Raw genomic sequence first — 14,592 nt, forward strand, 5'->3', positions numbered from 1 at the left:
TTTTATCAGTTCCTAGTTGGCTCTAGGTAGCGCAGCATGTATCGTAGACCACATGGTCCATTGTTCACATTTCATTTGTACCCAATAGTACAATGCCAGAAGCGTGCTCCACAAAGACGGCAAAGGACCCATTTCAAGCGCTAAGAGAAGCTAAGCAGAGACGTTGACAACAGGTGACTGCTGCCTATCAATTTATTTGATGCATTCCAGTCTTTAAAAGTGCACTGAAAAAGCTTCTGACTTCCTCTTTCAAAGAGTTAATTTAACAAACACGCTCAAAGAATTCTCAAAGAAATCCAAAGTATTAGCATGCACACCCTGTTTCTATGAATAAAACAAAATGCGATCAAGGTCAGATACGGTTTCGCTCTAGTGCATTGAGAGGAGCCCAGAGACGGCCAATGCAGACACCATTCAACACACCCGGCTTGATACGACACCACCAAACAAATTTCCGCAGGAGGTACATCCACGGGAAGTAGGCAGTTAGTTCAGAAAATTCTTTGAATTGTCTTTGAATTGGTTGTAAATGTAATAAAAGACTTCTTGGACGTCGATGAAAAATATTCCTAGAATTTCCACAGCCGTTCCTAGAGTTTAATCAAGTTTACTCAGTACAGGACAGAGCAAAATGCTATTGCATTTCAACGACACTCTCCGCAGTGATTTGGGAAACAACACGGCTAATCCAGAAGCTCTCATTCAGAACCTTTGGGATCTGAATGGCAGCATATTACCAGGCTTCCAAAAAAACCTGGGGCTACGAGGTGTGCCCTCACCGGAGGGGCCGTCTTCTGCAGCGTTTCGAGGAGGTGCACAATCTTGGCCTCCTGCTTGACATACTCCACCTCCTGCACCACGTCCAGGCTGGCAGCGCCCGCCCGGCCCACGTTCACCGTGATCGGCTTGACCAGGGCGCTGCGGGCAAAGTTCTGGATCTTCTTAGGCATGGTGGCCGAGAAGAGCAGCGTCTGCCGCTGGCCCTGTGTGCCACAAACACCGCATGCTGCACTCAATGGAGACGGGGAGACTCTCCATTAAAATTCTGTCCACTGGGCAAATATGGCCAGCGTTATAACCATACTTACCCGATTCTAATGAACACCTTTTTTCATTAAAATATACCTAAAAACTGCTCTTGTGGTGGGACCGGATACGAAACTTAAATCAGGGGCACGTTACAATCATTATTTATTGGCATAAAAACTGGATGCACGTTAGAATTGGGTAAATAGGGTAATCTGCGCTACGTTCTGGAAGAAAAAAAATGGAGCCGACTGGAGGCACCGGTAGCTGAGCAGCGCTGGTGGCATTGGCATCCGAGAGAATTTATGGCACAAACCTCCCGCATCTTACAGGACCATCGAAAAAGAGAGAAATCAATTTGATACGACTAAGAGCTACGTTGGACTGGCAGTTAATTCTCCCTGAAAACGTGCATCTTAGAAGCCATATGTTGTTCCCTTACAAGCATGTCAGAAACTTTTTGAGTCACCAGCAGTCGCTTCACAGTCGTGTTTCAATTAGAAACTCGAGAGGTTTGGTACTCTGAAAGCATTCAATGGCCCCAGATGTTACGCTCACCTTGAAGAAAGAGAAGATGGTACGGACGTCCTCCTCGAAGCCCATGTCAATCATGCGGTCGGCCTCGTCCAGGCACAGGTAGCGACACATGTCCAAGTTGACCATCTTCTTGTCCAGCATGTCCATGAGGCGGCCCGGAGTGGCCACCATCACATGCACTCCCCTGAAACATTAAGGAACCATCTGAACTCTTGACCTGTCATAAGACGTCTTTTTCTAGGCAGTACACTACGTGACAGTCGGTTGTGTTTCACAAGCAAAAATGAAGAAACAGAAACCTAATGGACCAATAGCAAAACCAAGTGTGTTTCTCTTTCTTGAGTGCATTTGAAGAAGCTCTTTGCCTAATGTTGCCTGCCACTCTGCAACATCAGCAAGTGATCTGCTCTTGGAGGTGCTGCCCTAGATGAAGCATTTCAACAACCATCTGACAAGTTGCAGAGCCTATACTTAGAAATAGTAAAAGTAGAGTGTCTTGCAAAAGCATCATTCTGTTTGAAAGCAAACAAAAAACGCTTAATCGTAAGCTTTATTATTAGAGATCAATAAAGAATGGCCAATGCTTGCATACAGTAATCAATTACAGAAGTAACAAAATGTCAATGTATGAGAATATTTTTAAAAATTATTTGTATTTTTAAATTTAGAGTGCCTCACTTAGAGTGGAGTGGCCAAATGAGAATGCCTTCTTGACAACAGTATAGCACCAACCAACAGCTTTTGACCCTGTACCAAACTTTGGCCAAAGTTTTGTGACTGGTAACATATTGAAGGATGCGGACACAATCTACATCTTGCCATCTTCCTACCATGCATCTTTGACTATGGGGTTATGGATTCACTTCACTAATATGCCTACTGAATACCTACACATCGCACAACAACTAATACTACTGCAGGGGGTATTAGTACTAAAAAAAAAAAGAAAACAAGAAAATTTATCAGGGACCTGCAAATATAAAAATTTTAGGATAAAAATAGAATATAAATAAGGGAAGTGTCTTCAAACAGAATTACCATAAAATACCGAGCACCTCCCCATTCCATAATAAATGCCCAACTCTCGATTTTGAAACATCCGGAAAATACACAAAAACATATCCTTACATATGCTGACCTAAGGAGCGCCCATCCCCCCAGTTTTACACGTTTATATCGAAATATTGAGTGGGTATTTGCTCAGGATTTTACTGTATATCATCTCAAATATGCACAAAATAAGAAACCAGCTAAAATTTAAAAGAACATTATGTACAACTTTTATATCTTGGGAGCTAATATCGTATGATAGCTAGAGTTCAAACCCATCCCAAAATGACATACAGTCAAACCCGTTTATAATGAACAGCAGGAAACGCCACAATCAGTTCGATATAGCAAGTAATTCGATATAGCAAAAACTATTTATAATGAACTTCCACGATGCGTTTGTTGTAAGGTGAGAACTTCTTTTCCTTTCTCATCTCTTCGCTTCCGCCTTGTAACAACGCGCTGGAAAGATTTTTTTTTTTTTTTTCGCATACGTGCAGAGTTTGTCTTTAGCTTATCTCCCCTTCTGAATCGCTTCTTTTCGGCAACAATTTTGGGATGAAAAGTTTTTTGTTTTTTTTCTGCTGTGCGTGCGTGCAGAGAGTATTTTCTAGCTTTCTCCCCCTTCAGATTCGCTTCTCTTCGCTCAATTTTGTTCGCAACTTGAGCCTTTGGAATTTTCTTTCTTTCCTATTTTTTTTTTTTGGTGAAAGGAACAGGCTAGAAGACAAATATTTGCACGTTTTTGGAAGCCTTCCCAGGGGGAAAAAGTTCGATATAGCTAGGGTTCTGCGTTTTCGGTTTCTATTTTTTCAAAATTCGGCGTACTTTTTTCGGTGTTTATTTTAAAATTCAATTTTCGGTTTTTTTCGGCGTATATTTATGCCCACAAAAGTTTATCGGCTTTTTTCGGTGAATATAAAATAAACACCAACGGACACCGGATCGGATGATCCTTGTAGCTATGATATTTGTGATCACTCAAAGAATAACGGCACAGGTACATTGAAAAAGAATTGACACTTTATTTGGCAAATGTGTGCAGCTCTAAAAGAAACAAGGAAAAACCTGAGAAGCACGAACAAGTCAGATATGAAGCCTATACCCGAAAAGCATAGAACTTCGCTTTCTGTACATCAGGATTACGTTAGCTTATAATAGTACACCCAGATGTACGTTCCCAGGTTCTCCTCGTTGATCCGCACCCTTTCTTTCCTGTTGTTATGGCCCTAAGCTTCGAGAATGCCCCCTCAACACTAATACTGGGCACTGGCAGGCTGAGGAGAGGAAGCGCTGCTTGAGCCAAAATCGGCCAATCAACCAATTGTGACCGCCAAAAGAGAGACGGTGCGACTTTGTGAAGCTCAACACAGCATGCAGAGATTGCATCAAGTCAGTCTTCCTTACAACGAGTTCAAGAACACGCTCGTACATGGTGAAGTTATGGGGCATTTCGGACTTCACGTTCCGATCGATGTTGCCCTCATTAAACCAAAACGTCGAGATGGCATCCGTGTATCCCATACATTTGGAAACGTTTCGATAGACAATGTCGTTCCACGTTTTCGCCACTGCTCTGCTGTACGACTGGAAGGTCAAAGTGTCCTTTTCCGGTTAAAACTGAATTTTAGAAAATTGATTCGACGTACTTTTATCCGTTTTAATAAAAAAATGTCGAACCTAAAAACTGACCTTTTTCGGTTAAAACCGAATTTCCGAAAATGGATTCGGCGTACTTTTATCGGTTTTTATCGGTTTAAACCGAAAACTCCGAACCCTAGATATAGCCAATAGGTTGTTTGTTATACAAAGTACTCTTTACCTGCATTTTTATTTAAATTTTTTGTGAGTTCAATAATTCGCTGTACGTGGGTTCGTTCTAAACGGGTTTCACTGTAGCACAAAAAAATTTAAAAAGAACCAATAGTTGGCCTAAGACCACACTGAACGACCAACCACAGTTTAATTTTGAAAAAAAAAAGGTTAATAAATGTCAGTGGGAAAATGATTACTAACCTTATAACATAATTTTGCAATGTACTGAGAAGAGCAGGCACTGCGAGGCACTATTTATTGGGCTCTTCCCCAAAACAGCATTTGAGAGAACTAAAAACTATGACCACTTGCAAGACGTTTTCTTGTAAATTAACACTTTTTCAAAATTGGTACCAACATAGCTGGAGAAATTGTTTTACCTGGTAAATCGTCCCTGCACTCGACTAAACCCGAACATTTACCAGTTGGTCACCAAACCTCGATGCAACAATGCAGGTTTAGGCGAACCTCAAACTAAGTACCCTCGTTAACTGGAAGTCTTAGGAAATGAATAAAAATAACATACTAAGAGGCAGGGTCAGAAAGTAACTGCAATTTAGTTTTAAGAGATTGAAATGCCACGACAGACTACTGCGTTTAAAATATTGTTTGGCCCTCGACCAGAGGGGGCTGTGCATGCCAGCCCAGTGGCCTGATGGGAAATGTCACGTGACCACATCACTCTCAGAATAACCGCCCCCTTGGAAGCAAGTACCAGGGAGGAACCACTCGGTAATCCGGTTTTTGGGTGCAAAGGGCGAAAAGTCCTTGTATATGCATTGCAGTAGTTTGAAGCAGTATGGAGGTGCCTGTATGTCACTTTAACAGGTATACGAGTCGTACAACAAGTTCCAAAGTGGACAGTCAGGCCTGAGTAGAGTATCTCACTCCAGCCGGGCTCACACTTCGATCACGCCTCACTCAGTAACAGAAGTTGAACTGCTCATACACGAAAACCAAACCAACGTGTCATCACTGGTGAGGTTGTTGAAAAATTTTACATTAGTCATGGCTCGGTGTACTACATCATTCACAATCTCCTGCAGTGTGGTAAAGTGTCCACCAGGTGGATACCCAAAAAATTGCAAACGACCACACAAAGTGTGCTGATTGACATAGGTAGCTGCTGCTTTGTGTGTTGAAGGAGATTTGCCTTCGGCCAGTGTGCTGTACAATGTTTGCAATGGGTTCTTGGCTTACAGTGGAATTGATGTAGGAGATGTGTGTGAGCAGACGTGTGCTTTGGTGGAATGATTGTGCGAAATGTTGCATGTGTTGGAGTAGGACACAGAGACATGCTCTTCTTTTGCCTGAAACACTCTTTCAAAACGGGGGCGCCCGTGACCGTGCCTGCAGTGAAAAAAGCGAAAGTATGTATGTGAGCTGTGTAATGTAGACGCGAAGCGCCTTTAAAGAACAGCTTGCGTACATACTTTGGGTGGTGGCAGTGGAGAGGCAAGGCAGTGTGTCCGCACAATGTGACCACATGGGTATATTGCAACGGCGGCTACCAGAGGGGTTGGCGGGGGGGGGGGGGGGGGGGGGGGGGGGAGCGTTTTCCCCACAATTACGTGTGTTTTTGGAACAGTGGCGGCCTACAGGGGGGGAGGAAAGGGGGAGGGGGAAGCGAGAGAGAGCCTTGCCGTGTGTGAGGAACGACGGAAAGGGAGAGCAGTGTCTCCGATGTAAGGTGGGTTTTTGCATTTGTCCATGAGCATTTTTTGCCGAAAAGGGGCACTAGCAGCTACCGCTGTAACAACTTATGCCAAATATTAAGGAGCATCATGTGGATGAGGGCAAGATGTTGCTATGATGCTAGGAAGCTGAGGGAGAGGATTTTCTTTGACGCACTGTCAACAAGGGTGAATGTTGGATCCACTGTGCCCAGTCAGAGACTAAGTGGGCAAGCAAAGAGTGGAGGCACACTTCGTCACCAAGACCAAAGTTCTGACGCTTGGCAAGCTTATGCTCACAATCTTCTGGGATCATAGAAGGCCAATAGTCGAACATTACATGCCAAGGGAACTCTGTGTCAAAAGCACATTGTATCCTTCTGACCACTGGTGTATTGCTTCAGTACAATGCGCATTCCCACGTGGCACGTGTGACAGCAGCAGAAAATCAAGGGCTACGCCTTTAGTGCATTCCGCATCCACCATACTCACCGGTGGATGATTTTCGTTTGTTCGGACTCCTCAAAGCAAGTCTCAGCGAAATGAAGTTCCGTACAAATGAGCTGAAAGCAGCGGTGCACATCCGGCTTCAGAGTCAGCAGCAAGATTTTTTATCTCCGGTGGCATCCATGCATTGGTCAAGTGTTGGCACACATGTGCTGAATACAGGGGGGACTCTGTTGAAAAGTGACAAATCACTTTTAACCCGGTCTCTATTATTATGCTGATGATAAATAAATTGCAGTTACTTTTAATGCAAAAGCATTAACTGCCTCATGGAGTGAGCTGACGTCATCAGTTTGAAGCGTGAAAACAGCCCATAGCTTCCGCGATTTCGCCTTCGGTTCCATTGGCTGGCGCGCGTCGACAAGGCTCCCATTGGCCGCAGCGCCATGGCCTCCGAGATTTCGAAGCGCGCGCGCGCTAGTACGCAGCAGACGACAAAGAGAGCGGACAAGCGGCTTGCATGCTTCCGCATTCACAACTCATAAGAAATGCTTAGGTGTACCTTGAGCTTTTTTTTTTTATTTCTTTTTTTTTTTTTGACTTTGCCCCATGTATAAAAATCGGAGTCCATTAGAGAAGTAAAGAGCCGAAGGTTGCTTCGGATTGTGCAGGTATGACATTAAGAAGGTGGGCCCTGTCCTTCCTCAATCTCGAGGTTTTGTTCAATCTCATTCACCCTCACCAGTCGTTCAATTGTGATCTTGCATTTTAATAAGCCTCCTTCACTCAAATGAAAAGTCCATAAAAAGATTCCGCTTGTTTGTTAACGGGTGCTTGACCTTTCTATGTCTTCTGAAATGCTTTTTTTTCTTTGTACATGTATCATACGCACGCCGTGCATAGTCTGCCCTTAGTGCCTAGTCTAAACGTAAAAATTATACTAATACACAGCACACCTTGAAAAATGCCTGCTGTATTAGCCCACAAAGAAGCTTGTATCATTCATAAATTAACATTAATATACTCCGTTATTCACAAAATCCTTCACGTCTTGTCACAGTGAATGTAGATAGTCCGCATCGGGTAAAATTTCAACTTTTAAACATGTATAGTCCACAGACTATAGATTGGAAAATACGGTAACTTCCTTTTTTATGCATCCTACCCCTTTTCTGCTTTTCTCTCACCTTTTCTTCCCGCATTCTGTCTGTGCACAGAGATAGCCTCCGGCACCTATGCAGCTCCGACCACGGCCAAGTGCGCGCATACCGTAATATCCCGAGAGATAGCCCACCTAAAATCGAGAACAAATTGGATGAAAATAAGGAGTGGGCTAACTTTCCGTGGCAATCGAGAAAAGTTGAAAAAATTATTTTTAGATTATGTGTCCCTGCCAAACTTGTTATTGCGGTGAGGAGCAATGAAGCCAAGATAACTGCACTTCCCAGTCAGCAATGTTCGCTTAAAACCCACCATAGCTAACTAGATGCATTTACGCCGAGGTTATCATTGATCCGAACACTTTGATCACTAGTGATGGGCCGAACTTTTGCCGAATCGAAAATTCGGCGCCGAATCTTAGGATTCGACAAAGCCGAACTTTTGCCAAACTTTTCGGAAGATTCGGCAAAGATTTGGCAAAAATACATTGTTACCAGACTTAACGTTGATATTTAGTTTTTCCTGGCGAAGAAAGGTCTTAAATTGTTTTTTTCGTAACTTAAATGCAACATGTAATGCATATAGACACAGTTACTACTAAATACTGTGACATTCTACATGATAACTGCATTGGTGTCGTTTTTGTGTCTTTACTGGCAATTTTAGTAACTGCTTAGAGAAGTAGTGTGACAACGAGGTTGGGTTCTAGCGAGCACAGTCACAAATCACATTACGAGAGTTTCGGTTTTGAGGCATCAGTGCAAGCCTGCAAGTGTCTGTACATTATTAAAAATGAAGGCAATAACACTGCATTCTTGCTTTCTCTGGGGGTCACCGTTTCGTGCGCGAAAACGAATGCAATGGTTGCTGAGCCTTCACCAGAAGAGATCACAATATTGTTGTAAATATGCAGGTTTTTCGATTTGAGTCACCTGATGCCAGTTTTGCATGAAAGTGTGAGTATATTCGCAACGTCTAATTTTAAACCATTAAAATGCCGGTTTCTGGTGTTAGGGCACACACTGACGTTTAGGAAGGTTTAGGTTTAGGCAAGAGATAGGAATGTCGGATGTGCAACGTCAAGCATGATAGTTCTGTGTTTAGTTTTGTGCAGATACATGAAAATCGCGAAATAATGCTAATTGAAAAAGCAATATTATTTTGTTTTTGCACACATTACTTGTGAGCCGAAAACAGGATTGTTATAATTGCGAGGAGCGCTTTAAAGTAATTGTCAGTCAGTGTTCCAACTACCTCGTTGCATCACTGGAAAGGTCAAATGAAAATCATGTTATCCAGAATGTACCGCATAATTCGTCACTTGCGCAGTGGACTGCATAAATTATTGGTCAATCTTCTCTTCTTGAGGCAGAAAATATAGAAGAAAACCACACTCGCTCACAAACGCACAGTTACCGTGTTGTCTACTCCACACCTCGCCGTAACCGCTGGACTGCACGGCATCCATTTGCAATCCATGGCCCCGTCGTGTTCCTGCGCGTGCGCAGACATTTGCCGAATCTTTGCCGCACTTTCTTTGAAAAGTTCGTTATTTGCCAAACTTTTTGAAGAAAGTTCTTTTTGTGTTTAAAAGAAAATAGCAAATCAAGTCAAAAATAGGGTTGGGTTACCTACCTTTCGGGGGCGGGGCATCTCTCAAGATTTTATGGTATGCGCAGTGGAGTGTGAGCAAGAGTAGCGGTGCCCGTTGTGTTTTCTTCGCCACGGCCGCCTACGGACTCGTGTTGTTGGTGGGCTTTTTGCTCAAGGTTGCCGGTTAAGTGCAGTGGCTGGTGCTGTTTCGGAGGCTACAAAACTCTCCAGAATGTTCATTCATTTTCTCTTTCTCCAAAGCTGGCATACTAAAAACATTTTCTCAAAGCTTTTAGCACTCTCACGGCATGCTCCAAGTGATGCTTATACATATTCTGGGGAAATATTCGTTACCGTGCCGAATATTCAACCACAGCAGAATATTTGTGAAGTTCCGAGTAGAAATTCTTCGAGTTGAATACTAAAAGCATTTGATTTGTATTTAAAATTTGCAATATTTGCACACCCCTACAGTTTATGCCCTTCTACAACTAAAAAAAACTAATAATTGCCCAGAGCGTTGATAATAGTTCCATGTAGCATTACTGCAAACTCATTTTGCCGGCTGACTTTTTGCACGGCGACACTGATAGTGTGCACCGAGCCAAATCGTAGCAACAGCTTTGGCGGTGGAGCGGATAATGTTCCAGCAAGCAGACATTTAGAATGTCGCTACAGTGAAACCCGTTTAGAACAAACCCCCGTAGAGCTAATAATTGTCGATATTGAACTCACGGAAAATTTAAATAAAAATGCATGTAAAAAGTACTTTTTATAACAAACAACATATTGGCTATATCAAACTTTTTTCCCCTGAGAAGGCTTCAAAAAACGCGCAAGCAACCGTCTTCTAACCTGTCCCCCCCCCCCCCCCCCCCAAAAAAAAGTAGTTGTAGTAGTAAAGAAAGAAAATTTTAAAAAGCACAAGCCGCGAACGAAATTGACAAAGAGAAGTGAATCAGAAGGGGAGAAAGCTAAAAAAGAAACACTCTGCACACACACACAGAAAAAATGAAAAAAACTCATACCAAAGCGGTTGTCCACAAAGAGAAGTGATTTAGAAGGGGAGATAAGCTAAAAGAACTAACTCTGCACGCATGCAAAAAAAAAAAAAATTCTTTTCAGCACTTTATTACAAGGTGAAAGCGAAGAGGTGAGAAAGAAAGAGAAGCTCTCGCCTTAAAACGAACGCAGCGTGGAAGTTCGTTGTAAATGGTTTTTGCTATATCGAACTGATCGTAGCGTTTTCTGCTGTTCAATATAAATGGGTTTGACTGTATGTTTGCCTGCTGTGCTGGTGAACCCAAGGGTTTTGGATGAACTAACCTGCGCACTATTTCGAGCTGTTCCCGGACGGAGGTGCCCCCGATGCAGAGGCAGCCTCGCAGACTTGGGTAGCCCGCCTCCTCCAGGGCACGCACAAAGAAGCTCACAATCTCAAACGTCTGCTTGGCCAGCTCTCTCTGCAGGAGACAACCGTCCGCTTAGAAAGGGCGCCAGACACTCAACAAGTTGAAGTATGCAGTGCACTTAGCTGGAACAGACAGTTACAAACAAACAACAAACATCAAGCAAGGAGGTCCATTACGTACACCATAAGTTCTTAGCTGCCGAGCAGTTACTAGGGGATTGCTAGTTTACGTTTCTTGTAGCAATAATTCCTCCATTCTGAACTTGTGACAAACACGTTGTGGTGTCTTTTGAGTAAAAAGATTTCTCCAAACTATGACGGTATTAGCCTTATAATTTAGAGCTCTGCATATCCGCGAATCATCCGTGGATATCCGCAGGAAAATGGCGTATGCGGATCAAAATTAATCAGATTTGGCAGATTGCGGATCGGATGCGGACGCCAGGAGCTGTGGATGCGGATCGGATGCGGATATCCGCGAGTCCGGATCTACATTTTTTGCTGGGGCGACCCGTTAATGTGTGTGATTGCATAGTACAGAGTGAATAAGTGAGTGCTACTATGAAGTGCATCATTGAATGTATTGCGGGGGCAAACTACTCTTTTAGATAAGAAAATGCCAACTGGAGAGAAAATTGTTCTTTATGTCAAGAACGATTTTATTCTCACCACAGACCGCTTTAGAATGTTCTATCTTGCCAAAAATGCGATCCCTAGAAAAAGTCAAAGATGCAGGAGTATCAGTCGTCCCGAGAAAGCGTAATCTTGTTTGGCAGGGAAAGAGCGGAAAATGTTCTTTGGGCAAAGAGCCTGCAAGTTGCTTCTTTGCCTACAAGTAGATTGAGAAGACTGAATTCAATCCTCTGGAGTGATGGAACTTGCGCCAGCACGAGTTTCCGCACCTCATCCTTGTAGCGCAGTTCGTGCATGCCATCCCAGTAGCATCAAGTGCACCAATGGAGAGAGACTTCTAATTAGTGGATATTAATTTAAGAAAGGCAAACCAGTCTGAATCCATTAATGTTGACGATATTCTGTTTCTTCTACACAGCAACCTTGACAAGTGAAACGTTGCGTGTGTGTGCGTTTTCGTTCTCTTGACAGTTGGCACTGAGCTTTTTTTAAGTATATGGTTCTAAACATGTAGTTGAGGGTTTATGTTTAAAACTGAAACCGATAGGAGGTGTTGCCCTTATTTCATATTGTGATAATTTCCCCAGTGGTGTATTCGCACCTTACCACACATACACGAATACCTTGCTGCAGTGAGTGAGTGCCCTTCATCTCCCACTTTTTTTTATTATTTGAACTAATAAAATGACACAACGTTATTACTCTGTCCTTTCTTAATTTTCATGTTTATAAAATATGTCTGCTTGAAGTGGGGTCACAAAGCAAAAATAAAAATATATATTAAAATTCCCTTCTTTCTGAGCACATCTTAGGAAAAAAGACGTTGCACGTGCATAATTTTTTGATTTCTGGGATGCTAAGATCCCGTACAATGAGTCATCAAACGTCTTTAGCGCACCTTTAAGTCTGCGGATGTGGGTAGGATACGGATGATGAAACTGTTATTTGCGGAGGGCTCTACCTACAATCTGTGACAATTCAAATAAAAAAAAAAATTTATAATTTTTTGCATCTTGTTTGGCACGGAAGGCAAAGATTGAACACTGTGAAGCAGTTCTTGCCTGGAATACTGGGCACTGAAAAACTTGTCTTGGAGCGAGCTTGAAGCAGCTAACTTTCAACATGAGGAGACTAAAATCACTGTCCGACTCGAGAATTTAAAAAAAAAAAAAATAAAATACGTTCAGCCTTTCCACTCTGGTGAAGAAGGAAGACCAGCGGAGCTGTACAATAAAAAGTAACGGCCGGCCGCAAGTCGGCAAGCCAGAGTGGAAAGGCTGCCGCCATCTATGAGCGACGGCGGCATTCAGATACGTGGCTTGCCGCTGTCACTCATAGATGGCAGTAGGTGTCCAGAGTTTGGTGTCTTCATTTCTTTGCGGGGGACACTATCCTGGGAAAACTAGCCCTTAACAGCTCCGCTGCAATATGCGTAAAAACAATATGGCAGCATTTTTCGCAGTTGTCAAGTTGCCACATTTTATTACACAACCGTTTGCACTGCCAAACTGTGAAATTAAGAAATCACAAAATATGATCTGTCCTAAAACCTTTCTACACCCCAACATCAATGGGATAATTGCCATCCCGACACAGCTAGCTACAATTTTTCTCCGAGAGCTATTTCAGGGATTCATCTTACTCGGAGAATTTGCGACCACAACGCTGACTCCATATATAAAATTAGGAGGAAATCGAGTGTTTCCAGAAGGCCTTAAAACAGTAAAGGACACATGCAGCATGTTTAACAGGGAAGGAGTTAAGCCAGTTACACTTGAAGACTTTACCAGGTAAAAGTGATTATCCAAATTAATATTCAAGAGGCCAAGTAGCCTAGTCTTGGAGCTCATTTTCCCTTTCCCGCATGTGAGCAAGCAACGTCTGGGTCATGCCATATGTAGCTAGCTAGAGCCCCGATCCCACTGAGGCACATGACATGGCCCCCACATGCAGAATGCAGGACCATCGCCGTCGCTGCGGGTCGAGTCATCTGAACCTTGCTGCCCATCTCGGCTGCACTTCTCAGCCTCCCCAAACCACACTGAAGTTACCTCAACAGTGGTGCTTTTTCTGAATTTTGGGTGCTCACATTATTTAAGTTCAAAGATCTGCACACAAACTTTTTACCAAAATGTGGTAGCACTTTTCAACTCCACTCTTCAATTTGGACAATTTATGATTATAATCGGGGAAGTTAAGCACATTTATGTTTAACTTAGCACCACACCAATTTCAGAGAGGTTTTGCCCATGTTTTTCTTTGTCTATAAAGGCAGACATAAGGCTCTGTTCAGATAAGATCATGCACACGAGTTCAAACATAATCTTTGTTTTTGTTAATTTTCTTTATATGTTACTCCTCAACATGTGTGGAAAACATAATCAAAAGAGAGAGAAAAAAAAAAAATTGAGTGCAACAGAAGAGCATTTTAGATTTTTGGGGTTTTCGTTTTTGTCATGTTTCGTGACACATACTACACAGAATACAAGTATCAGGAATCTCAAATATTTTTTAATTGACAGATCGTAGGGGGCCATTGATATAAATATTTACAGCATTGTGGAGGTTACATATCTCACGTAAAAAATCCGCAAACTTGGTTCCTTTGACGTTTCATCGCTGGATTTCTGAGCTGTCATCATCAGAAATTGAATAACTCCAACATTAAAATTTACGTCATATATTCATATTAATACATTCTTTCAAATGACATATAAATCATTGCCTTATCTTAAAGTGAAATTTTTATGGTGCCCCAAGCTTGTTCTAAAGTAGAAAGTTAAGAAACTTCAAGGAGCAATTAGAAAAAAATACCCATCTTCGATTTTCCTGAAATTCATAGTGATAGTTCTCCAACATACTCTTTCTTTATTCATAAAAAGCATGTTTCATCATTTTGTTTCTGTCAAAGTTACAGCACTGCAAAGTGTCTTCTATTCCGGCATTTCTGCCCAAGGCCACAAACCGAGATGATCTTTTGATTCCGTGTATATTATGACGATATATTTTTGTGCTGTATTTGGGTATTGGGCTCAAGTTACAGTATTCTATTGATTTAACCAATACCTGCGTTGCTTTTTCTTTGTATTTATTTAACCAATAAGCCTGTTTTGCCTTTTAAAATTACAACCTCAACGAGCTGTAGCTGAACTCTTTCCCCAGAAAGGGGACAAAAACTTGTAATCGCTCCTACTACCTTTTTATTTTTTTTACAAAAGGTAGTAGAAAGTTAAGAACAATGATGCA

The 14,592-nt window shown here is 42.3% G+C and overlaps 1 protein-coding gene across 1 annotated transcript in view; it reads right to left on the reverse strand.

The window, feature by feature from the left end:
- Nucleotides 1–14,592, reverse strand: part of LOC8024155 (probable ATP-dependent RNA helicase DDX41) — a 52,744-nt gene that overhangs the window by 15,812 nt on the left and 22,340 nt on the right. The window contains exons 9-11 of the mRNA XM_029972580.4: nucleotides 10,629–10,765; nucleotides 1,585–1,747; nucleotides 780–983 (exon numbers count right to left, since the gene is read on the reverse strand). Coding sequence (XP_029828440.1) covers nucleotides 780–983; nucleotides 1,585–1,747; nucleotides 10,629–10,765 — 504 coding nt within the window. The remainder of the gene's footprint in view (nucleotides 1–779; nucleotides 984–1,584; nucleotides 1,748–10,628; nucleotides 10,766–14,592) is intronic.

This window comes from Ixodes scapularis, unplaced genomic scaffold, assembly GCF_016920785.2.
Source record: "Ixodes scapularis isolate PalLabHiFi unplaced genomic scaffold, ASM1692078v2 PGA_scaffold9__187_contigs__length_104089568, whole genome shotgun sequence".
Taxonomy (NCBI): Eukaryota; Metazoa; Arthropoda; class Arachnida; order Ixodida; family Ixodidae; genus Ixodes; species Ixodes scapularis.